This window comes from Pocillopora verrucosa, chromosome 3, assembly GCF_036669915.1.
Source record: "Pocillopora verrucosa isolate sample1 chromosome 3, ASM3666991v2, whole genome shotgun sequence".
Classification (NCBI taxonomy): domain Eukaryota; kingdom Metazoa; phylum Cnidaria; class Anthozoa; order Scleractinia; family Pocilloporidae; genus Pocillopora; species Pocillopora verrucosa.
In genome coordinates this window covers 32,001,634-32,027,228 of record NC_089314.1, presented here as the reverse complement: position 1 = coordinate 32,027,228, position 25,595 = coordinate 32,001,634, and the positions used below count along the sequence as shown (strand labels likewise).

Here is a 25,595-nt window from a genome sequence, read left to right as displayed (position 1 = left end):
TGTTTTCCACAACCTAAGATTAAAACAATCTTAAAACCTATACATTTCCCATGACCAACCCTAATCCTATGCCTGAATGGACTATTGGAACTGTAACCCTCAATGGTGAACACTTCATAGTTCTTAATAACTTGCACAGCATGAAATTGCAAATCTACACATCTTTAACTCTTGCATAAAGAAACGTAAATATAAAGCCTCTTCTTAACGGACAAGTTCCGCGCTCCGTAAAGATGCATAAATGCAGAAAAAGTGTAAAGACTGCGTACAGGATATTAAATGTTTGTACAGGATATTAAATGTTTGTAAAGGATAAGGATCAAGATGGATACAATTAACCACTTTCTATTTGGAGAAATACTCAACAATACTGTACATCACTTTAAAAGTCCTTCATTGCAATTTTATTTTATTTTTCAATAATTGTGCACAGGATCACTTGGCAAGTAGGTATTACAACAGTTTCTTATATCGAAAAGGAGAATACTAACAATTAAAAAAAAAACATTTCCTGAAGAACTTGGGCTATGTACTTTTCTTGTAATAAATTCTTATCTACTGCAATTATTCAAGTCTACCCATCGACTATTAAGAAATTATATCCAATGCTGTTTCTCTCCACAACTCCTTCCCCCCCCCCCCCGTGAGATCTTATATTAAACTGCAATGCTGTCACAAAACCAAATATTTTCAAGTAAGGATACATACTTAATCCTAATTAAATCATCAAATTATACAGTTAATTGAGACAATAAATATATTTACTAACTAGAAGCATGTATCATACATAGAACTTGTTCAAAATATTATACACCATGTTCTTAAAGTTACATTTACATCTTTATGGTGCAATTGTTGCCTTAAATACAGCACAACTATTGTAATTAAGAGCTGACTGAGAGTTGTCCAGAGCACCATGGACAAAGAATATTTTGCATTTACAGCCACAGTTTTAGGTTCCTCCTGGAACAAAGTCATCTATTACATTAATGTCTGGTTAAAGCTGGCCCAATGAGGCAATAAACAAGTTATTGATGAGGGGAATTTGTAAATCTTAGGGTTAGGGATAACCCTAACCCTTGACCCCTTAACCCTAAGATATTATTACTGATTTTAACAGAAACTGTTTTGTCTATGGACAGATAACATTTTGAAGCCAGCAAGAATGTTTTGAAAGTGTTTATGTCACTGCTTGTGAAGGGAAAAGATCTGATCCTTCTTGCACAACTGTTGTTTTGTTTTCAGAGTTAAAAGCTGATGCCTGAATGCCAAATAACAGCATATACCTTCAATTTGCCTAAATCATAGTATTTTAAGAATCCATTTGTTCTGCGACATTCTCACTGCCAAAAATAGGCTCAGAATTTCTGTCCTCTATGGATGTAATTCACTTGCAGTTTTGTCAGTTTGGATATTTTTTAAAAGTTGGTATACTAAGGCAGGTTCCATTAATGCTGGACCTGGTTGAACCATTAGATAATTATGAAAATCTCCTAGATCAAGTTGAAATTTGAGAGTAGGAAAAAAATCAGAACAGGGCTCAAAGCTCAAAGTTTGTCAAATAAAATGTGAAGAACCAAATAAGGAAAAAATTATATCTGTGCAATATTGCACCACATACTCTTGCACATGGTCTTGAGACTTGCATGTAGATAACTAAGGATGAGTAACATTGTATGCTAATATTTATAAGTAATTGACACTCAGTTTGAATTAGGATCTGTTAGAGCTTGATACTTGTCAAACCACCAACATAGTTTGTGCAATTAGCAACTTTTTCTACCTATTTAGTGGCCAGAATTTTGTAGCAGTGTCTCTAATCAATTACAACTGTAAGCACTTGGAGAATGACATTTCTGATCTGATGACAAAAACATTACTAAATAAATCATGTACAACAAGAGTACGGCCACTGGTTTATTGATAAATAATGGTTCTTGGACCTATGAGAGGGATAAATTTTCTTTCCCTTCATTTTCCAGGAAATGATTATCTACATTCAGATAGTTAATAATCTTGGATGGCAACGGTAATTCATGAAGCTTGTCGTAGCGTGAATTTTGTCTAATAACAAACCTGCAAAGATGTTGGAGAGAGGGAAGTTCTCCAAACCTTGAAACTGGTGTTGTAAGTCGAATGGGAAAAGTGGGAAAGCCTAGGAAAGTTGATGCCTTTGAAAAACACATTGGCCCTTTTAAGGACATTTTCATGGATTTCTTGATGAGTCCTACCACTGTTTTAGTTCCCATTTCACCTGGAGGAGCAACAAAGTAAAACATACCATTTCCATAGCGAATCCTTGTATGGCAGGTTCTTCCTCTACACCTGTAACTTACACTGTACAAGTGGAATTCATGGGAGCTGTCCCGGACCAAAAAGCAACCATCAGGTTTATCTTGCAAATAAACCTCAGCTTCAAACTGGTCTATAGGCCCCCAGTACCAACTGTGATGTGAAAGTGACTCTAAAGATTTGATTAATGGAAATGAGTATTGCTGGCAGCTTATTTCAGTAGCTGTTTGCGGACACTTAGCATTCAACTGCCTGTCGACACCTTCAATGGTCGGCACTGGCCTAAATCCTCTATCACATGGGTCTAGTTCATCGAGCGATATTGTCAACGATTTTACAAGCTGTCTTTGTTTTTTTCTAGTAAAGTGTGATGGCAGAAGTATGGGAGGAGGGGGAGGAGGAACTGCTCTTTTCTTGGTTGGTTCTACAAATGGATTTCCCTGTGCAGTTTCGAAATTCAGCCAGCTGGATGTGCTGCAGGTGTCACCAGCTTGTTTACTACACTCAAACGTGTCCTCCTCCCTTTTTGCCTCCATTTCCTTGGATTGCATTCGAATAGAAAATGACTTTGATCGAGAACGTTTCGCCCCCGACCGACTGAAGGACCGATCTTTAGCGAAGCCAGGAAAACTAAGCGTTTTGTGCATTAGTGAAAGTCTAGTTGTAGTTTTTGGTAATTCATTGTCTTCGATGCTTGAGTACGCTGTCAAAGATTCATTTGTTTCTTCAGAATCAAAATGTTCTGCTGATGAATCTTCTGAACATTTACGACGTCGAAATTTCTCTCTGAGTTTGAGTAATATGTTCTTTGTTTCACCAAAGGTGTCGTCTGTTTGCGCGGCAGCCAAACTTTGATCGACTTCATCAGTTCCTGTTACCAAACTTTCTCCTACAGCAGCTGTTTTTTCCACTCCTTCATTCCCGTTTGAATTATCATCTGTGTCTTCGATGAGGTCGTAAACTTGCTCTTCTCCTTCTTTTTCCGACTCGTTCATAGTCCACCTCAATAGCTCTCTCTCTCTAATTTAAAAAGCGTCTAAACATTACAATTATTATATGTTGGATGAACACCTCTAGGAACGAGTTGCCTGGGTTAACGCGGTATACTTGAGAGTGTTTCCATGTCGAGAACACAAAATTTACTCGAAATTATAAACGCTTACGTTTCAGCTAGAGGGTGTCTTTCCTGACAGAACATTAAATTTCAAATAATCTGTGAAAGGGATGACTTCTAGAGACTAAAGACAATGTTGATGCGCTTCCTCTGTCTCGCAAGCAGACGTAAATGCGGAAGACTTTATATGATGGTTACACATAGCCTTTAGCTGTTTCCGAAAAGCCGCTGGAAAACTAGTGTACCGTGGAAACATAACTTGCCATTTTGGTTATTTTCTTAGTTTTGCGATCGTTAAATTATTTCTAAGGATTATGAATGCTTAATTTTCCTCTAAGAAAACTCCTGAAATGATTTTATGAAATGAGAATTTCTTTCTCCTTTGGGTTATTGGTTCTTCTGTGGCGGCAGATATCTTCCTCGTTTATTGATGTAACTGAGCGAGTTGGTATTTCAGCAATCAATGGCTATTTGGCAGCGTTTGGCGACTTTAATGGAGATAAACAGACCGACTTGTTCCTTGTCACTGGTGAAGGTAATAATCTTGTCCTTCAGGGGTAAAATAAGGAATCTAGGGCATGGCGGCAGTATGTTATAAAATCAAATATACTTAATTAATCATACAGATTATACTCGTGTATTGCATGCACTGTATGTGATTTAAAACCTATGAAAAAACCTACTGACATTTTTCTTATCTCTATGAAATTTTTATGCAAAAAAACACTAGGCAAAATTTCCGCACAGCCCCATATATCATTATACATCCATATATGGGGCTTTATTATTCAGTGTATCACCAGTAAGATGTACATGCATAATTAAGTATGGGGCTGTGCGGAAATTTTTCCAAACACTGTTAGTGCAGTAGGAGCACGTCTTCTCCTTTGGCCGCAACAGCAAAATCTGTTAGATGTGTCGAGAGACTGGTAGATCTAAACCAGAAGACGTTTTTTAATGGTTACTGCCTCCTATGGAGGTGAAGCCTTAAAGGTGTCCAGTGGAGTGAGTGAGTGTAGAATACAAGCGACTTCTCAGCCCACTATGAATTCTTCGGAGTTTTACCTAATATTCCTTACTCGTGGCTTCTGTTTGTTACAGAACATCTCCGCCTGTTCAAAACTCGGGTTGAATTTTTTCGAACTGCTTCGAATGTTATTCGGAATTAGCACGTGATTACTCTGTTGATCGGTGATACTTAATGTTGTTTTGGATTACTAAAGAAGATTATTAACATCTCACAATCATCTCAGGATGGGACATGTAAAAGAAAAAAGCTTTAGCTTGCAGAAAGGTCTGACAAGGTGTAATTGGCGCACCATGTACATTTGGAGAATAAAAAATTTTCTTTGAAGAGAGAGCATTTTACTATTTGAATCAGGGAATTATGCACAGCAGATCCTAAGATATTATTTTCTCAGTTCTTGCTGTAATACTGCAATAGATGATAAACATCAAGTACTTTAATTTCTGGCATGTAATTGAAAACAAGAGTTTTCCTTACAAAAATGCCTAAATAGAAAACTTTGAAGGAAATCAGACATGGTTTGATGCTACTCTGGTTTACAGATTTAATGAATGAAACCAAAGCAGTTACAATTCAGAGACCCAATGTTGCAACACTCCTGTCTAGTACCTTCATCAGGGGTGATCTAAACACTGCAACAGGAGGTCCTTTTATATGATCACTAATTAGCAGCCTTTTTTCTGACGAGGTGTAATTAGGCGTCAGGAAGCAAACTGCCATCATCATGAGCGTGGGCAGAGTTAATATGCCAAGCCTCCAAACAAAGGTGCTGGTGGTAACACCGATTGGTGGTGATAATTTTAGAATTATGGTGATAATTTTAGAATTATTACATTGCAAGGTCCAAATATGATACCTAAAGTTCAAATGGGTGACCCTATTCAGCAGAATGATAGAATGGTGGAATGTATGATACAAAAGTCTCACAAATTTGGAATTACAATGAACTAAGTAAATAACTTATAATTAACAGTTTAAATTGAAAGAAAAATTTGTTTATCATTATATTTGAACATAAAGGGTAGACTTATAGATGGAATAGTGAGGTTCTCGAGCTTGCCCCCATAAACTATAATTACTATTAATTATTGTTATCATTATTATTATTATTACTTTTTTAGAAATTTTTTTTTCATCATTTAATTATTGGTTGTGGGTCAACTAGTCACTATATTTCTGAATCACCTTTCTTTTGTGGAACAGGGCACTCATAAATATGTGGGATGCAGCAGGTTTTCTGTTTTGCATATTAGACTAATCTTCTGCAACATTACATTCTAGCATCATTATATAAACTCTATTTTTTAAATGCTTTAAAAATTGTGCTATATCAGTAGCCATATGCAGTCTTAAACTGTTTATTTTAAAATATATTTAGCCCTTATATAGCTACTGTAATCTTTGTGTCAACTTACTGGCATTATTAAGTTCAGCACTTAAATGTTGTTATGAGAGTAAGTGTAGTTACAAGATTGTTTCCTTTCAATTTTGTAAGAACATAATTGTTCAAATTTAACCTATAGTAAAGACAAAGTAAATAAGTAATGTTTATCCATCCCTGGTCTCATCCTTGTCACTGATGTCTTTTAGGGAATCAGATAATTTGGTTTAATTTAAACTATAACAAAATTCTCGAACATGATTGGTCATCACCAGCCAAATTTGAGCACTAATAGGACAGTGTTTGCATTATGCTTGTAATTGGACAGTGTAATAGGACAGTTAATGGGACACAGTGAACACGTTATGCCTATGTAAGTGGACAGAATGCATCATGAGCGTGTGCTGTTGTCTTGCATTTTGCTGAGTTAACTATTGATTTTTTTTATGAAAATGTACAACTGATTTCTAGTTTCTTTCTCAAATTTTGTAATAGTTCTTCGTGTTGTCCAATTCTGTCTGTAATTATACTTATGATTAACAAATTGGACTCCTGCCTCAAGGCCATCTGATTTTGTTTTTGTATCATTACAGATCAAATTGGACTCCACTCGGTCCTGTTATTATTATTAATCCACTGAGTTGATAATGTAATTGGCCACTTTTGAGCATTAGCCCTTTGCAAATTTTGCTTTCAATTAAAGTTATTGCCAAACATCAGCTTAGGAATTCTTCACAATGGCTAATTTACATACATACAAAACCAAAATGGTTTTATCATACTCCCCCACTTATACAGCACTACAGTTTCTTTAGAAACTTACCCCCTTTATTCATTTGTCTTTTAGGGAATAAGTTGGAAATATTTTTGTGGAGTGGATCAGAGCAAAAGTTTAGAAAAGGAAGGGTTTCAATTTCACTGCAGAGGTAAAGAGTTTGTCATTATATGGAGACATGTAATGGCATATGACATGTTGAAGATACATGTATATGGCAGATTTAAACAGCCTTCCTTTTTGTCTTAAGAAACTAACTTTCTATTAAATTGAGCTCAAACTTCCTTGATGATATTATTCATGAGATATTTATTTAGTTTTTTTGAGGTTTACATTGTATTTTGCTTTTAGTTTTAAATTTGGAATTTGTCTCCAGGAGAAGATAATTTAAAGTTATTGGTTCAAGACAATGAAAAAAGTTGTGTTGGAATTATTAGAATAGTTTTGAAAGGCTAATTATTGACTTTTAAAGTGCTTCCTCAAAGCTTATTGATTTAGTTCTTACCAAAACAAATACTTAGGATTATCTTAAGGTGTTGCCTTCAGGGAGCTATAAGAAGACAAACATCAGTCAGTGAGGTTCTTTGCATGCACTTCAGGAAGAGGTAAAAGACCTGTAGTGTTTCCAAAGACTGCCAAAAATGCTATTGAGAAGCTTGCTTGATAGCTCATCTTTGAGTAAAATGTGCTACTTCTTTTTGACTGTTTAAATTAATTGCATATTGCCTAATATCTATTTCTTCACCTTTGCTTTTCAATCATTCTTTCTGGTAGCAAAATTGTGAATGTGAGTCCCATAGACTTTGATGGTGATGGCTGCCTTGATGTTTTGATTGCTGCTGAACCTCAACACAATTCTAAAACAGAGAAGAATGTTACTGTTTATGTGTACTGGGGAAACTCACAAACATTAGGTATGCTTAAATTGCCCCCATCTGATGTACCTGTACAATGTAATTCAGACATCTTGGTTGGTAATCTCTGGAGAAAATATTATGTTTACATGTAGTTGTCTAATTGCCTCAGTGTGTGCTAATTAATGGAGCATGGTTGTTTATTTTTAATGATCAATGAATCTTAAAGGGTACTGTCAACTTACTGTCAACAGGGGTGTTTTTCAAACAAAAAATGTTTGATTGTCTTGCCTGATTCTCCAGGTGAGAGTAGTCTTAGAACAGATGGTTGTTGGTAGCACTCACTGACATTTTGACAAATGTTAAGTTGTTGAACGAAGAACAGTCTTTCACAGAACTACTCTCATGTGGACAATCAGATCACACAATCAAATGCTACTCCCACACACTAATATCATAAGAAAATAAATTATTACCTAATTCATTGATTTATAAGCACTGGCTGTACTTAATGCAAGAAAGCTAAGGTTTTGTAATGTGCTTTGTGATAAAAATTGATTTCTTGTTTAATTTTGTAGTTATTTATAATCTTACGGAAATTGTGAAGAGAAAGTTAAAAAGAGATGCAACTCTTTTTTTGCAAATTAACCTTTAATGCGCCCAATTTGACTTGATGAACAATTTTCCTCCTTAACCTTCACAATGCAGTGAACATTTTGCCCTGCTACTTTTAGTTGCCCTGCAATACTTTTTAAGTCTTTCAGGGCAACCAAAAGGAAAAGTGAAAAATTTGAGATATCCCAGTTTTTAAATTTTTTTCCAATATGTCAGGTGGGAGGCTGTTGTGAAGGAAATATCACATGTGCCAAAAATCTCTCACATTTAACTTTTGCTAGGTATCTTTTAGCTAAATTTTTAACCAATCCATTTGATTTTCATGGGCTATTGAATTTTGTTACAAACAATACATTCACTAAATGCCAAAATAAGATTTTTGTACTTTCAAAGCTTTACGAGAATTTCATGCCTTTTATCAACTGTATGTCAGACATGCATAAACAGGACATTAAGAACTATAGACCTGTTACAGTTTTGACAGTCATAAGGAAGGTCTTTGAGCAGTTACTGAGTAAATAGCTGACATAATTTATAGACCCAGTGTTAAGCAACAACCTAATGGTATATCAAAAGGATAAGAGCTGTGAAACCTTCCTTATTGGATTGGTAGAAAGACGGAAACAGGTTGTTGATAACAGGAACATTGATGGAGTCTGGTGCACCAACTCCATCTTCTTTGGAATGTTTTCCAAAATGATCTGCACTTCTCCCCTGACGAAAACAGGCTATTTATGTATGCTGATGACCACCAAGTACTTGCATTGGCCAAGAAAACTAGTGAGGCAGAAATCATTTTAACTGAGGAAATAACATCACTGATTGGTACAATAACAATCTTTTACAAGGAAGTATAAGGTGATGAGTCTGGCCTTGAGGAATTGTCATAAGGATCTACACATCATTGTCAACAACAATGTAATAGATCAGAAATCAAAGATAACGCTCTTAGGTGTTACCTTCGACAATCAGCTATCATTTTCGAGTCATGTAAGCAATGTTTGTAGAAAAGCCAACTGTCAAACTGGTGTTCTTCTGAGATTACGTAACCTCGTTTGATCATCTGCTAAATTACACATTCTTAAATTTGCTATACTATCTCAGCTTACATACTGTTAGACTATGTGGCATATTTGTTGTTCTTCTGATGCCAGAAACTAGAAAAATTCAACAACAAGCACTACGCACTGTTTACTCTGACAATATATTGACATATGAGGAACTCTTGCAAAGAGCGAAACTACCTAGTACATTACTTATGTGACAAGTGAAAGTCATTGCAATCATAATGTATAAAGTCAAAAATGGATTGGTGCCCCCTTGCATTGCAGACTTTTTTGTTATTACAAGTTCTCAGTATCATCTAAGAAATTCAGATTTTGCTATACCCAGATTTCATACTGTTGAACAAGGCTGTGCTCTAGCGGCGCCCGGTCGCCTCAGGCGACTAACACTTGGTCTCGGGCGACTGAAAAATAAAAGCGGTCGCCCGTCCGGGCGCATTGATTTCGGCTTGTGTGAAAACCCGAAACGAAACCAGCAAACGTATAGAAACGGAACGGAACGAAACAAAAAGAAACTCCATCGTGCTCCCCGGCTCCCGTTAGCCCGAAAAGCAAAAGCGCTGAAAGCACAGTGCAATCAATAGCCTGTGTGATCTGTACATTTAGGTTAAATATTAAGTTAGGTCACGGGTCTTGTTTCGCTTCGGTGGTTTCTCTTCCGGTTTATTAATATAGTACATGGCCCAGGTTTCTTGTCCATTGAACGACGCGATAAAGCGAGCAACTGATTGTAACTAACATTTTATAATTTTACTTGCTAATTTGATGACATTTGCAGAACTAAAAAATATTCGGCAGGACAACAACAAGAATTGTTCACGCTCAAACTTGTCACGTGTGTTATGTAATATTGTTTCACATGATTTAGCACGAAAAATTACTTTTTCCTTGCCCGTGAGAAACTGTTCGATTTTTGCACAAGCATGTGTTGAAGATCTAATTTTTCTATTGAAGTGGCTGATGCTTATATTTAATTTTTGTGTTTCAACAGTTTCAATAGTGGAGCGCGTGATTAATAAAACGAAACCGTCCTTTATGCAAATTTGTGTTTATTTAATTAGCTTCGTCCGTGGCATGCAAGATGTTTATCAGGACCATATTTGGCGACTTGCTCGCAATTGTAATCATTCGATCAAAATTTGACGAAAACGAAACTTTAATATAAGAACCCTTTTGTTTCGAAACCTATTTTAGTGGTCTTCAAAGAAATTTTCTTAGCGGTTTTAACATGTATGTGGTTAATTTATAACAGGATTTCACGACATCACAAGTTCGCCAAAATAGAGTACGTGAAGTGAATATTGAACATGAAACTGTTTGGCAACTATAAAATGGATTATTAATTAATTAATCAATCAATTAATTATTAATTAATCAATTTGGGCGACCAACCTGGAAGGCTGGGCAACCTACTTGTCATGGTTAGGCGCCCAAAGGGCGCCCTGAAAATTTTCTTAGAGCACAGCCTTGTGTTGCATATGGCAAACAGGGCCTGACTTATTCAGGCCCTGTCATTTGGTTCAAACTCAACAAATCTACAGTATTTGATTGTTTTAATAATTAGACACTTTGAAAAAGTGCATTGAAATGGTTAATTTTTATAAATTTATTTTAATGTATGACTCATCGTTTATTTTATATATTTTTCAATACTTGCACATGTACCTATATCTCATATTTTCTTTAATTATTAAATGATTAATTGTTGTCAGTTGTCCCCAATTAATCTACATAGTATGCTGGCAATTTTGACCCAATCAATCTGAACACTGCTGGATGTCATTGACTATTTATATCCACCTGGATTGGTACAATTTAAGTAGTTACTTGTATGTGATATTGGAACAATGTTCAAAATGGCACAATTTTTTTTTGTTTCAGATGGCAGTGATTTTATATTGGTGATGAAAGATCAACCACTAGTTATGGAGTAAGTAAGGAAGTAATTCGATTAATGTATTATTGATGAGCTGACTAGAAAATATAGACCTTCAATTTGTGACCTCTGAGGGAGGAGTGAATTACCTTATAATTCCACAATGCTATCCTAAAAAATTCACAAGTCTCCTTACCTCAATCATTAAAAAAGTTTTCACATGGATACGTTTTCTGCTGTGAAATTTTTTCAAAATGAAGCAAAAGTGCAAAGCTTGGTCACTTTTTTTCATTCACTAAGACCAAAGTTGAGAGAAGATGCTAGGATGTCAGTAGGTGTAATTTTAGAAGATTAGAATAAGTAGAAAAGAAATAAGTAGAGCAATTGTAATCCAATACTGGTGACATGAAAATTTTTGGTCACTATATCATTTTAATTGCATTGTCCAGACCAAGTTTTGCGAGGGAAGATTTTTGCACTCTCTTTACTCTTTAAATCACTCAAAGGTGCAAGATTTCATATTGCTGATAGGAAAAATTGAGGTTAGGTCAAAACGGTGGGAATGTTCAGAATCTCACTTACTCATGTGCATGTGTATACTGCTCTACAAGGTAAGGCAAGTGTTATATTAACTAATTTTCTTTAATTTTCAGTGCCAATGGTGATCTTTTGCCAGACCTTTTTGGTTCAGAAATTGTGAAAAATTCTCCCTTGCGTTCATACTGGATATCTCAAGGGTAATATTTCATTCAAAGTATGGTTAATATGTTTTATTTATTACCTGTACAGAAGAGTCCTTTTTGTAGTAGTAACTGCCGACTGAAAACAGCCTGTTGTTGGCTACATAGCTGATTAAGCCATCCCACTACTATTATTACAGTTAAGCACATTCAGGTTATTTTCAGATTTCTATACCACTCTATCTATATCGGTAGTTTGAATGAGTGAGAGAGGTACAAAAATTGTTTTATTCAAGTGTAGGATAATTGACAGTGAAAAATATTTTAAACAACAGTCTACATGTAGATGGAAATTTTGTGTAATCATGAATGTGGCTGATAGTCAGAACTGGCTAAACTAAAGTTTCATGTCTTCATTGAACAATGAAACTAAAAGCAAATAGACACCTCCAAAGTAAAAAATGTGGACTGAATTTAAAGGAGGTGGTTTTTGTGTTGTAAACTTTGAGTAAACAACTGTGAATGTATGAAAGTCATATATTTGAACTGCGGATAAAGACATGAACGAAAGCAATCTTCACTGTAATGAACACTACTTCAGCAGTAGTGAAAATAGGGCCTGAAAAAATTCAGGCCTGTATGGGATTTGAACCCATGACCTCTGCAATACCAGTGCAGTGCTCTACCAACTGAGCTAACAAGCCTAGAAAACTGTGAGTGATAACACAGAACTGAAATGATGAATCAGATATATTATTTCAGTAACTCAGCATGAAATATGAAGTATATTTTTTACTTAAAGTTCATGATAAAAATGGAGTTGTGATATTCAATTTAGGTCAAAAAGAAGGTTTGAGGTGCAACGGCAGACCAATTTAAGAAAATCCAGTGTGCTTACACCAGTTAGGATACCACACTCCAATGCATTCCTGGATCTCAATGGAGATTTCACTGCTGGTATTATGTTACTAATAATGCATGATTTACTTTTGTTGTCAAATACATAATTATATATTATCTGATATTTTGGTGAGTAGTTTTGCTGAGTGTTTTTATGTGCTGTGCCATATTTTGACAACCCATAGGGCTCTTCAAAAGGCAAACAGCGATACTACATACCAAAATAAGTTATTTATTACCCAAAACAAGTTATTTATTACCCAAAACAAGTTATTTATTACCCAAAACAAGTTATTTATTACCCAACTTATAATGTGGGAAAAGTGAGGCAGATAGAGTAGCATATCCTGCATAGCCATCTGAATGAGCAGGTTTTCATTAGAGCAAAATAAAGATCTGTTCCAAGAAAGTGTGATATTTGTACTCTACTTGGTGCAGTTGGATGATAAGACATTGTAAGATTTCACTCCTGGGAGTTGAAAGGTTTATGTAGCACTTACCTTGGATTTACATTAAATTCATTTTGAGCTTTGTACCTTCACTGTTCCATCTGAGGCCAGTTAAATTTAACAATAACTTTCAGTAACCTTTGTCCAAAGTGTATTTTTGTTTTGTGTGCTATTTTTCCTTGCTTCATTTATGTTTTAATTCTATCAGTAGTTGACAAACAAAGTGAAGTGTATACTTTTTCATTGCAGACCTGTTTGTCATCAATGAACAAAATCAGGGTGAAGTTTGGATCAATAGAGTAAGTAAATTCACTCAGTACCTACCTGTGGATATCATACTGCAATAGTCTCCCCCCCCCAAGTGACTTTAACCCTTTAACTCCCAGAAGGGATCAACATGTAAATTCTCCTCACAACATCCATGCATTATCCAACAAACAGGTGATGATAATACTTAAACTTATCCGGTAGAAGTTAGTAGTCTTGATCTAACATCAAATTCTCCTAACCAATTTACAAGTAAATGTCTAGCTACTAGAAGAGAGAATTTGCAATCAGATCTTGGGGGTTAAAGGGTTAAAACTACTCTGTTACAAAAATGCACTTAGATTTGGAACAGATGGTGCAAAACTTTACAAAATCTTACAATGGTATGATTCTTATTTGGAGGAAGCTAATCACAAGTTACATTTTGAAACAAAGTTATTTCAAGTTTCTTTTCTGGTGGTTTATACTTTCTTTTATTTCATTACCTTCATTACCTAGAAGGGAGTCCTTGTTCACCCATCTGATGACTCAGAAGAAGTAATCAAACTACCCAAAATGGTGAAAGACAAGCTCATTAAAGTGTTTGGCCAGTCAACATTTGTTGACATTGGTAAGTATGAGAAATCACCTCATATTCAGATATTCAAACTTTTTAAATGTAGTATCATAACAAATTTGGAATTAAATTTTGGTTTAAAACAAAAGTACATGGCAGTGATGATGATTTAAAAATTAGGGTTATGGTAAATTATACAGTGATTGTAGAAAATAAATTCACCCTTCATAAATTATTTGGTCTATATTTACCACCAGTCTGCAAAGCATTGATTTCCGTTGGGTACTGATCTGTATGTACATCTACCCGTTTTAAAAGTGTAATATTTTCCTTTTTTGAGATGGAGATGGAAATATTGACCAGTTGTTGCCGGTTTGTACAACTGACTACTGTGAAGAAAGTCATCTTTGTGTGTATTCTAGTAACAAGGTATGTGAAATTAACGGTATTCATTAACACCAAACTCACGATAGATCAAGGTAAAAGATATCTTTATTTGCTACTTCGTCTGTAAATGCAACACACGTAAAAAAGCCATAACCAACAGCATGAAGCTTTAAATATAATATCACAGTGAGGTTGAAAAGTTGTGAATTTAATTTATTTAGTGGCAGACAATGCTATCAAACGACGGCAGACCTGTTACATGGCAGTTTATTGCGCCAACAAACCAGACTTCATCTTTATTTCCATTAATGACCATCCGAACAGGTTTGTAATCTTGCTTTACAGCAAAGCCTAAATAAATGAGACTGTCGCCAGCACTTCTTGAATAGAATCTAGAGTACAATAGAAGTGGTTATGGCAAAGACATTTTCGTCTTCCTTTACACTTCATGTGTCGAAAATAGCTGCAATTGATCATGTAGTCCCATCTAAGGGTTTCTTTTGTGGGGCGGGGGCTTGGCGGGGGCAGTTTTAGATCGAAGGATTGTTAACGTGACAGAGACTTTCCTTTGAACACTCAGGGCGAAAGTAATCATCAGAGAGATCAACACTTACTACTGGTTAAAAAACATTTCGCGGAGAAAAAATTAATGCAAAACAATTCCACCTGTTTTCAAACAAGAATTTTTCATCCAACATAGGTACGGTTCATGTAACGATATTCTGCCATTCATCACAGCTAAATGTACACTTAGAGAGGAGAATATGGTTTGAAGATAGGGTGTCTCCAGTAAACCAACTAGTGCCGTTAATAATGTTTAATTGTTGATTTATTTTTCTGTTAAACAGGAGACTATAATATGGACGGTTTTTATGATGCATTGATAGTGTTGAATGTAAAGGAAACGGGGTGAGATAAAAAGCTGACACATATATGCACTTAGAAGCACACTTGATCCTCATTCCTTTCCCATGTTTCCATCCTCTCTGTTTAAGTATGTTCATTAAGCCATCCACAGTTTGAATTACATAGTTCATAAACCTGTTTGCAGGGTCTGTTCGTTACTTAAATATAAAGAGAACGCCCAGACTTTCCATCATACTGGATCCCTGCATGGCACGCTTAAGTAATTATGAAGAGACACTAAAGGAAAATGAGCATTACGTGTGAGCACCGTTCGGCTGCCATTTCTTTGCTCCGTCCAAATTTGATTTTTATGTGTAGGTATTCGTATATTTCAAGAAGTTTTAAGAGCTCGAGCCATAGTATTATTGGAGGATTAGATGATGCTTCGATTTTCGCGAAACTTCCTCATGTCATCGAGAAATTGGCGAAGCTTTCACTCTCAAGAGTTGAAACCGCAAGAGCCAGAACAATGGCAAGCTTGCAAGTTGGCAGGAATATTGAAACCCAGGAGAGGAAAACGTGGCAGACGCAAGAACTACGAGATCAATACCATTCCTATAGCTCAATCAAGAACTCTCACTTGCGGCCTGTTCTCAAGAACGGAAAAACGGGGGAAAAACTAGGATTAACTCAAGAAACTTATTAAATATTCAAACTGGCACCTCTGGCTTCATCTCTACCAAAGACGGTGATTCCTGAGAGACGTCAGCGTTTTTCGCACCATCTCTTCTCCTTAGCAATCCTATGTCTCTAGCGCCTAAAATTGATGAGATAGCTCATGCCTCCCACCAAGCAGCGTTGCGCTCATACCTAGCATACACACGAACTTGAAGGATTATTACAAAAAATCATCAAACGGACCAGCCTTTGGTCTCTCTGACCATCTGTCTATCACGGTCCTGCCTAACGTTCGCCAGAAATCCCAAGCCCAGAGCAAGATCATGAAAACTCGCGATTAAAGGCTAAGTCGCGTTGCCAGTCTTGGTCGATATATGAGAAAAGGCAGAAAGCTTTTGCATCCGGTGTCACGCTCCTTTTCAAGTTGCTTAGGAACAAAGTGAATCGCGAAAGAAAAAGGTGTCGGGCGATTTGGTATAACAACGAAGTACGGGACCTGAAGGACACGCGGCCTCGCGACTGGTGGCGAGAATTCAAACAAATCTGTGGCAATAGAAGTAATGCACGGAAGGATATAAGGTCCATTTTGAAAACTCATACTGCGGCGGTAATATTGTAATGATAGTTTTAAATAGTTTTAATCAATATTTAATACGTGATTTTACCTGATGTATCGTGATATTAGTGTTGTTTAGTTGTTAGGTTTCAATTAGTTATTAGGTGGAATACCTGTAAACTAGCTCTCAAGCTAAGTGTATATCCATGTTAAATAAAGAACGTAAAGTTTGTGTACGGTCTGCACTGACCAGGAGCTCGCTGACAAAATCAACGAGGCGTTTGTCACTGTGATGCAAGACTACACTCCTTTGTCTGATGACGCCTTTGTCCTATGGGGAGATGATGAGCCAATTTGGGTGAAAATTGATTCTGTTGCGAAACGGCTAAGCGCGATCAGTGCATCTAAAGCTGGGGGCCTGACGATCTGCCAAACTGGGTTTTAAAAGAATACTCATATACTAGCCCAAGCGATTACTGAGGTGTTGAATCAATCTTTCCGTGAATCTACAAACCCACGGGTATGGAAGCTGGCGAATGTTCCACCTCTTGAAGCACCGTCTACTGAGGATTTTAACAAAGACTTGAGACCTTTTGTAGAAAAGGTTGTGGTTATTCATCATGGTGAATAACAACAAAAGCTAAGTTTTTCGTTTGTCTCACGATGTAGTCACGTATGATGTAGATCGCGACGTTTCGACTTCATACTGCTAGTCTTCTTCAGGCGAGGAAGACGACTAGCAGTATGCAGTCGAAACGTCGCGATCTACATCACACGTGACTACATCGTGAGACAAAAGAAAAACTTATTTTTATTGACTTGAGACCTATTTCTTCAATTTCTTAATTTGGCTTTATGCCTAATTCCTGCACTACTTTCGCACTCATCTCCATGTTGTATTACCAGCTTGAAGCCACTGATTGGACCGGCGCCTACGTTAGGGAAGCACTCCTAGACCATAAAAAAGCCTTTAATCATGTACATCACAACTTGCTAATCCCCAAGTTTTACAATCTAGGAGTTAAACCCACCGTTGTCACCTGGGTGATCGACTTTTTCCGGGGCAGATCCAAGCCTGTCAAGCTTAGCTCTGATTGTTTCTCGGACTTTACCCCAGTCCCCGCTGGGATTTCACATGGTGCTCGCATTGGCCCTTGGCTCTCTTTGGTCCTCGCTACCTCGTGCAGCCTCGTTTCTGGTATGTGGAAATTCGTCGACGACACCACGGTCCCGGCAATTTTTCCCCAAGTCCGGTGCGACAAAGATCCAAGAGACAGTGGATCATGTCCTTCAGTGGTCAAACGACCACAAATTCAAGCTGAACTTGCTTAAATACAAGGAACTTCGGATAGACTTTCGAAGGAAACCAAACGAGGTCACTGTAATTGAGGCCTGTGGAAATTCCTTTGAAACCATTAAATCAGCAAAAGTACTAGGCGTCACTGTAAGGGGTGACCTAAAGTGGAATGATTATGTAGATAATATTACAGTAAAAGCGTCTCAGCGAATCTATTTGCTTGAGCATTTTAAGCGCGCTGGCATTGACCGCATATCTCTAATTCACTTTTATTGCGCATGTATTCGTTCTGTCCTAGAATATGCCTTTCAAGCTTTCCATTCTTACTTACCAGTCTACTTCTCTAATCAAATCGAGAGGGTTCAGAAGCGAGTTTTAAGAATCATTTATCTAGAGGCATCATATAGAAAAGCGCTAGAAGATGCAAATCAGAAAACACTATTTGATAGGCGAGAAGAATTATGCATCTATTCAATCAGATCAAAGAGAGTGATGGCCAGCATAAACTTGCTGACCTGTTACCTGCGCGCAATAATGCCTCTCAGTACAACCTTAGGAAAAAGCGAATGTTTGCTATGCCCGGTATAAAAACCAAAAGGTTTCAAAATTCCTTCATAATAAACTATGCAGAAAAAAAGCAAAACTAAATCTAAGTAGGATTATTATTATTATTGATATTTTAATTGTTTATATTTGGAATTTATTATTATACGATTTGTATTTTTTGTAATATATACTAAATTATTAAATTACTAAATTATTGCAAATTATGTATATTGCACAAGTAATTCAGCTACCAGCTGCTGGTTGTGATTTTAATAATAATAATAGTAATTATAAAACGTAATTTACGTAACAAGCAAAGTTGAAATGATTACTTCGATGTATTTGTTTAAATCAACACTGTACACTGTCACTGTTTCTTTAATGAAACCTGAGGCCATTATAACCTTGAACATACAATTCATCTGCTTAAGGTTATTGGAGGAAACATTATTTCTAATTATATTATTTCTTTTACCTTAGATTACTTCCCTTCGTAACAATGAAGTGTTTCTACTTGTTGAAGATTGCTCGTGTTTTCTTTACACCTTAAATATCTCCACCCACCTGCCATTAATATTCATTCTTATCTTCTTATCGTGCTCTTTTGTAATGATGCATTTTGTTAATGTCATCTTGTTTCCGTCTGAACACTTACTAGGGAAACCAAATTCAAGAGAATTGCAGCTCTTTTGGAAAATATACCATGTGAAAGTACACATACCTCTTGCTTTGGGGAACGGACATTTGACGTTCATTGGAAGGTAATCTATCTTCTATCTGATTTCCCTTTTTTTTTGTTTTCTTTCCGTTTTCTCTTTTCATCAAACTTTCGTTTTACGCGTAGTTTCCATATACAGATATCAGGACGCCACAGTGTGGGTGATGATTTCCTTCTTTAATCAAAATCGTACATTTTCTCAAATAATGTTTACGTTTGTTGTGATTTTTGGTTGCAGGAGTTACCAACTTTAGAGGGAGCTGTTGTAGCCACGTTTTTTGACTTGTATGAAAATGTAAGAGAATGTGCATTTATTTCTAATTACTAACATAATAGCGAGGCTAAATGCAGGTGTTCTGATCTAATATTTTTTTTATGTTTACTTAAGTTGTTGTGGTTCTTTGGTCGTTGCGTTATGCTTTCGTTGTGTTGTACACATCAGCCATTTAATAGTGTAGCTTAATCGTCCGGGTGAGCGTAGTTCTTAGAAGGACTGTTGTCGGTAGTGGTGACTGACATTTCGACAACCTGAGAGGAAGTCATCATCAGAGTCAACTGAATAGTTGTCGTTCGAATGTTCTTAGTTCGGTTTTTATAAACTGATTGGTCCGTTTTGCCGTGACATTATCGGCTGTAAGAATCAACGTGGCTTAGGTTGGTCGTGATTGGTCGGTCTCGATCCGTTAGTAAAGTTTGGTCGTTCTGTTCGGTTCGTTTGTAATGTTCATGTCGTGAATGAGTCGTTTGTATGGTGCCGGTACTGGTTGACACTAGTTGTGAGGTTTCTGCCAGTCTTGTCGATGTAGGAGGCGTGGCAGTCGGAGCAATTGATCTTGTAAACTGCTCCTGTCTGTTCCTCGGTTCGTCTTTGTCTTTGTTTGACTGAACACAAACGAGCGACGAGGAAAATCGTACTGAACATCACCGACTTACGAACCACACTGTTGACTGGGACTCTGTGCAACGCTCAACCTACAGCACCAACTACTGTCAACGACTGATTCTGGAAAGCTGGTTTACTAACTTGGAGTGGACTCCCCTCAACAGGTGTCAACCGGACGGTCAAACCACACTATTACGTGTTACCCACGGGGTCAAACCATTTATTGTATATCAGCCATTGCTACACACATTTTTCTTGGTTCCTACGGTTTAAGCTTTTTCTTTTCACCTTAATTTACAACGATCCTATTCAGGATGCCTTTGTGTTTACCCAGTCTTGTTTTATTGTGGCAGAATGGTTAGGAAGATTTTATACACTTTCGGGAAGACAGCAAATTTTCTTCTGAATTTGTGTCATGGTTTTTTGTTTGTTTGTTTCTTTGTTGTTTTGGTTGTTTGGCTTTTTTTGGTTTGTTTTTTTGTTGTTTTTTTTTTTTTGCAGTGTAGCAGGCTCGATTTTTCTTCCATTTTATTTCAAATTGTATGAAAGTGCCATTTTAGATACGCGGGAATTAGTCTGATTGTTCTTTCCAATTTTTTTCTTTTTTTTTTCTTCAATGAGAAAGATGTAGCGAAGTGTTCCCTTGGCGCTCTTATAAGTGTTGGAGACATCAAAAGCTAAAAATAAAATCAGATGATCTAACTAATTGAGGGACGTGTGTGGATAAGGAATTGAGATCTGGGGTAGCTCCTGTTCAAGCATGCTCTGGGCTCTCTTGTCTTTATCAATCTTTGTATTTTCATAGGGAAAGATTGGAGTCATGGGTGTGACTGAGTCTTTGAAGAATGGCGACCCACAATCCGTTGAGTATCATGTCCATGCGCTCCGTAATGATCTCTATAGTGATGCCTGTTTCTTAAAAGTTATTGGTAAGTCCGCACAATTAAAATGTGCAAACTGGCTGCATTGATAAATCAGTATTTCCTCAGTCAATTGTGACATTCTGGGAACATATTGATGATAGGTGACTGCTGGACAATACAGAAAAGTGAAAAAGGAAAAAGAAAAAAAGAACGTTGATACAAACGGAAGAATCAGCTTAAAACAAATACAAATTTATCATTTTCGGCCTGTATGGCCTTTGTGGCCTGTTGGGTCTGTCACGTGTCATGCCATGGAACGACCAATACACATATCTTTTTGCGAAAAGATGGCGCATTTCCGTTCGTTGCGCAGTCTTTCACGGCAAAGTATCAGGCTTGACTCCAACACAAGCACGAATTAAACGGTTCATGGGGTCACACGTTTTAAATATGTGATGAAGGAATCTTCTATAATGCCTTTGAGAGAAGAATATGTCATTACAAGGGACATTATTTTCTCTCGACAAGGAGGGTTTTTTTACCATACCTTAGAGAAGTTAAAGAAAGTCCAGTTTTCGTGGCGCCAGATTTACTGATAAATGTTCTAGTGGCAGAGGTAAACAAAAGAACTTCTTTTCTAACCAAGCGTTTTTAAATCAGTCGTAGGAGGCAGAACGTTAACTTCTTGTGAAAATGAAAACCTGGTAAGTTTCCAAGATTCTCTTTTGTATTTCACTGACTTGCTTGGATTGATCCCTTCTGATTTTAAATTTGGTATAACTTAACAAACCATTTACTTCCCCTTTTTAACCATTTGCACCAAATTAAGACCCAAAACGTCCACCAACTTATCGGTCGGCAAACTACTAGTGAAAGGCTCAAAAACCGGAGTTACCGTTACAGAAAAATTTCCACTTTCCAATTCAGAAAAATCAGTTCTCAATAAGGGCTTCTATTTCGTTCTATTTCCAAAAAACCCGACTAATTTTTAGCAAGACGTTGAAAAACTCCGACGAAGAGGGTGATTCTAACACCTCGAACAAAGATACTTTCGAAACATTTCAGATTCCAAAGTCTTAATGGAGTCCCTCAGAGGGCCAGTTCGTATCTTTAGATTTTTTATTAAAAATGTCGTCATGATATTAACAAACTTAAATTCAATCGTAACACCAGATTTTCCAACCTTCCGTCGGAAGAGTGATCGCCACTAAAAAGTCTAAAAAACGCAAAGACATAGTTCTCAAGCGGCTGACAAAGGCGGCGCAGTCGTTGTTTGGTGGGCCGACCTCTACCAAAAAGAAGCGTTAAGGCAACTTTCTGACACCTCTTTAAACGAAATAGTTGACAAAGATTTTACATTCATCGACCAAAAAATTGTCAAAAACACGATTAATGATCTTATTGCTAAACAAGAATTGTCGGCCACTGCAAAAAATCTCACCACCACCACTCCGAGAACTTCGTTTATTTACTGTTTACCTAAAATCCACAAACCTAACAACCAAATTCGACTCATCGTCTCTACTTGCAGTTGTCCCACCGAACTTATTTCCAGCTATTTAGGTCTTTGCACTAGTGTTAACTACAAACCACAGACTCACATAGTTACTTGTTGCATTTATCTTTCCATCCATCACACGTCAAGTATTTCATGCCTTTCTCACAGTTTCTCAGACTAATTCGTTTATGTAGTGACGACTCTGATTTCTCCGAAAAAATCAGAAGTAATATGCCAGTTTTTCGATAAACGTGGCTAGTTTCTGTCGTCCAGGCGGGCCACCACTGTGCCCAACAAATTGATCGACAGTCAGCACTACAAACGGCATAGAAGGAAAATACCGATCGCATTCCATTCACTCTCACATTTCACCCTCACATTTGCGTAGTTAAATTAGTCATTCTTAGAAACGTTAAATTACTTCAAAACGATTCAGAGACTGGTACTATCTTTTCGCAACCTTCTCTAATTTCATTCAAACGCGACAAAAATATCGGCAACTTTTTCGTTAGAAGTTCATTTCAAACCAATGACCAACTTGGAACTTTCAAATGCGATGCACGCATGCAAAACTTTTCTTTTCGATCATAACGTAGAGAAAATACCGGGAGCCAAGAAATCCATGAAGATCACTGATCACTTCACGTGCACCTCTGCCAATGTCATCTACTGCATAACTTACACTTGTTGCAAGAATTTATACATCGGTAAAACAGGAGGACGACTAGATGACCGATTCCGATTCTTCACATTGCATATAGTATAACTGAGATGATTTATGGGATGAATTTAGAGGCATTTTGAAGGAGACGTAATTTTTATCGTCATTGTCCTAGCCTTACGGTGTAAGTTTGACTGGACCATACATAAGGTACACCACCACAAGTACAGACGGGAAAATAAAGTACGGCAATGGTAAGTTGGACGGCATTGATGACTGTGTAGAAGGTAAACACTGGTGTGTATACTATGACAGGAGAACTTTTTTACTGTGAGCAGTTGAATTGACGTATGCTGGTAAAATTCAAAGGCGTCTGACAGCTTTCATATGCCTTCCTTCGCATGTAGAGTAGGCGTTATTTTTGGCCTTAAAGTGGACCCAAAGGCGAGGCGTGCGCGACACCCGAGTCGCGCGCGAGACAAAGAGTTATTTGCTCCTTTCTTTTGTCCGCCCACTTGAGAGTCGCAAAACTGGCACTTGTTCTGAATGCTTGATTCGTTCTTTCTTTCTTTGCTTCCACGTAGTCTATATTGCCCTGTGTTTAGTTGGAATAGACCATTCCTATTTTTTCCCCCCGCTGGATTTTCCCTTTACTTACGAATGTTGATTGCTTTGTTTGTTATTTTTTCAGCCGCTCAGCTGTCTCAGTCAGCTTACTTTGCCCTTCAATGTCCTTACACTGTGTTTGGCTTGGGAAGAACACCCAACTTTGTTGATGAGCTTGCTGTAGGAATTCCAAGATCAAAAGGCTCTGTAAGGCTAACTGATCATTGTCTCTGCCCCAAGTCTTTTAAGAACACATAAATGAAAGCCGTGCCAAGAGATGTAGCACTCAACGGCTTTTTCTTAACGCGGTCGAAAGTCTTCCCTCTCGGAGTATTATTTTTACAAGAACAGGCGCTCGCTTTCCTTACACTTCACGTGACTACATAGGGTAAAGATAATAAAATGAAATGAAGAGAAAAAAATACTGCTGAGGCTCCTTTCTATTTTTTATATCTCGTTTTAAAATTGTTCTTCATCCTCACATGTAATTTTTATTTGTTGCAGTCTGAAAGAAAACGTGTATGGAGTTCTATTATACCGAATTCACAAGTCATCGTGGTTCCTTACCCGCCCGACAGCCTCTCAAGGTGACAAAGAGACTATTAAATCTTCACATGAATAAAACACCTTCCTTGCTGATTATCTTAAATTAGACAGGCAACTTGGTTGTTTGATCGAGTCCTGTGAACTAAAAAAATACTGTTAAAAAGTGCTGAAAAGAAAGCCTCCTCAAGACAACTAAACAGCGATATTCCAAAAGTTAAGAAACGTTTCCTTATTTCAAGTTTCATTTTTGTTTTAGTTGGACTGCAAAGTTGTTCGTTACCCCAAGCAAACTGGTGTTATTGACAGGTGTCAGTCTTTTGGGCATCTGTGTCTTTATTGGTCTTGTTATCTTGTTGTTGCATCTGAAGGAGAAGGTAAGCGAATTTCAGCCGATTATACAAACACTTTAATATTATTGTTTCTCGCCTCGATTGAAATCCACCAAGTATTGTTTAATTTTTCACCCGAAATTTCATGCGAGATGTGTTCAATGTTTCTCATCAAATTTTGTTTTGAGAAGCGATGAGAATTAAAGAAATTGGCCATCAAGCTGACTGGAAAAATGTGTCTTGATATTACGTGAAATTACAAATATTCTGGAAAAAGGTCCGAGACAAGCGTATATAGCTGTGAGTGGATTGACAAATGGTCCATTGCTCCCCCTCCAATACAAACGTTTGCCATAAAGCCTTTCCGCTGTTTTGAATTCCCTAACGACAGAACATGTTTCTTTTCGCTTGAAATTATGGCTTTGCGGGAGGTTACCATTTTGGATTTTTTAGGTGCATCGGGTGATAAAAAGGCGTGTTTTCTTTTCTCTTCCAGAGAGAGGACCAAAGAGAGAAGCGCCAAGACGCACACAAATTCCATTTTGATGCCATGTGATGTCCACGTGTCTGATTAAAGTTCACAGGCCAGCTGTGGAGGTTGAGTCGTGAAATGCGTGTGTTTTATGATGACTAGGAAGAATTTTAGGGTACAAGGCACAAATGTCAGTGAAACAGCGATTGAGAACCTTTCTGCTTATTTGTGGATCTGTTTTAATTGTATAGTGAAATTCCATTAACTGGGTTGATACAAGAGATTATAATCTCTTAAATTATCTGGCTGATACAAGTACTTGTATTTAACTGAATCAACGCCGAAAAATAACTTAAGTATGTTGCTGTCACTAAATATTTAAAGTCTTACCTGCATTCAACAGCATTTGAGATCAAAGGCTGATCAAATAAATATAATAATTCGTTAAAACAAAACCTTCCCCCCCTTCATCCTTTCCCCATCCTTGTGGTCCTGGCTTTTAAGTTTCAAAAAATAGCATGCTAGAGTAGTGATAAGTACATTGCCATAGCTGTAAGCAGAGAGAGAGAGAGAGGTTGGGTTGTGAGTTATAATCTAGATAAACAATTAAAACCAGAATAGCGGTGTTTTGTCATTTCACAATGTTTACCAACTGAAAGTTACGTAGTATTTGGTGGAAGTGAGTCAGCTTGGCACACAAACTGAATTAAACCAAATCAGATTTGTCTTATTACCACTGTAAGTATCCTGTCTTTTTCATTAAAACTCGTGGAATGACACGGTGATAACGACTATTTGTTTTACTTAAAGGAACCAAAGTATCGTTAGTGAACGTCATCTATTCGTCTGTCCTCCATTG

The 25,595-nt window shown here is 37.0% G+C and overlaps 2 protein-coding genes and 1 non-coding gene across 4 annotated transcripts; 1 reads left to right on the top strand and 2 right to left on the bottom strand.

Moving 5' to 3' along the window:
- Nucleotides 1–8: 8 nt before the first annotated feature.
- Nucleotides 9–3,567, bottom strand: LOC131774557 (suppressor of cytokine signaling 6-like). The gene has a single exon (XM_059090606.2). It carries the CDS (start codon nucleotides 3,285–3,287, stop codon nucleotides 1,944–1,946), a length of 1,344 nt encoding a protein of 447 aa, XP_058946589.1. The 5' UTR covers nucleotides 3,288–3,567; the 3' UTR covers nucleotides 9–1,943.
- Nucleotides 3,568–3,660: 93 nt separating this feature from the next.
- On the top strand, nucleotides 3,661–25,515 carry LOC131774505 (T-cell immunomodulatory protein-like). 2 transcript variants are annotated; one of them, XM_059090551.2, is made up of 20 exons: nucleotides 3,661–3,941; nucleotides 6,662–6,740; nucleotides 7,364–7,503; nucleotides 11,004–11,052; nucleotides 11,652–11,735; nucleotides 12,517–12,635; nucleotides 13,277–13,326; nucleotides 13,793–13,904; nucleotides 14,191–14,279; nucleotides 14,459–14,561; nucleotides 15,086–15,146; nucleotides 18,819–18,921; nucleotides 19,117–19,173; nucleotides 20,567–20,690; nucleotides 21,285–21,328; nucleotides 22,959–23,037; nucleotides 23,475–23,596; nucleotides 23,894–23,976; nucleotides 24,192–24,309; nucleotides 24,761–25,515. In XM_059090551.2, the coding sequence occupies exons 1-20, from the start codon at nucleotides 3,770–3,772 to the stop codon at nucleotides 24,818–24,820; spliced, it is 1,848 nt and encodes a 615-aa protein (XP_058946534.1). In that variant the 5' UTR covers nucleotides 3,661–3,769; the 3' UTR covers nucleotides 24,821–25,515. The 2 variants fall into 2 exon arrangements, with proteins under 2 accessions (XP_058946534.1, XP_066019766.1); XM_066163669.1 differs by lacking the exons at nucleotides 6,662–6,740; nucleotides 7,364–7,503.
- Nucleotides 12,310–12,382, bottom strand: Trnat-ggu (transfer RNA threonine (anticodon GGU)). The gene has a single exon. It is a non-coding gene; the product is annotated as a tRNA-Thr (tRNA).
- Nucleotides 25,516–25,595: the final 80 nt, after the last annotated feature.

Coding starts and splice junctions, on each gene's coding strand:
- LOC131774557 (XM_059090606.2), bottom strand. CDS start 3,287: ATGAACGAGTCGGAAAAAGAAGGAGAAGAGCAAGTTTACGACCTCATC.
- LOC131774505 (XM_059090551.2), top strand. CDS start 3,770: ATGAGAATTTCTTTCTCCTTTGGGTTATTGGTTCTTCTGTGGCGGCAG. Junction 23,977..24,191: donor CCGCCCGACAGCCTCTCAAG/GTGACAAAGAGA, acceptor TTTTTGTTTTAG/TTGGACTGCAAAGTTGTTCG. Junction 24,310..24,760: donor TGTTGCATCTGAAGGAGAAG/GTAAGCGAATTT, acceptor TTTCTCTTCCAG/AGAGAGGACCAAAGAGAGAA.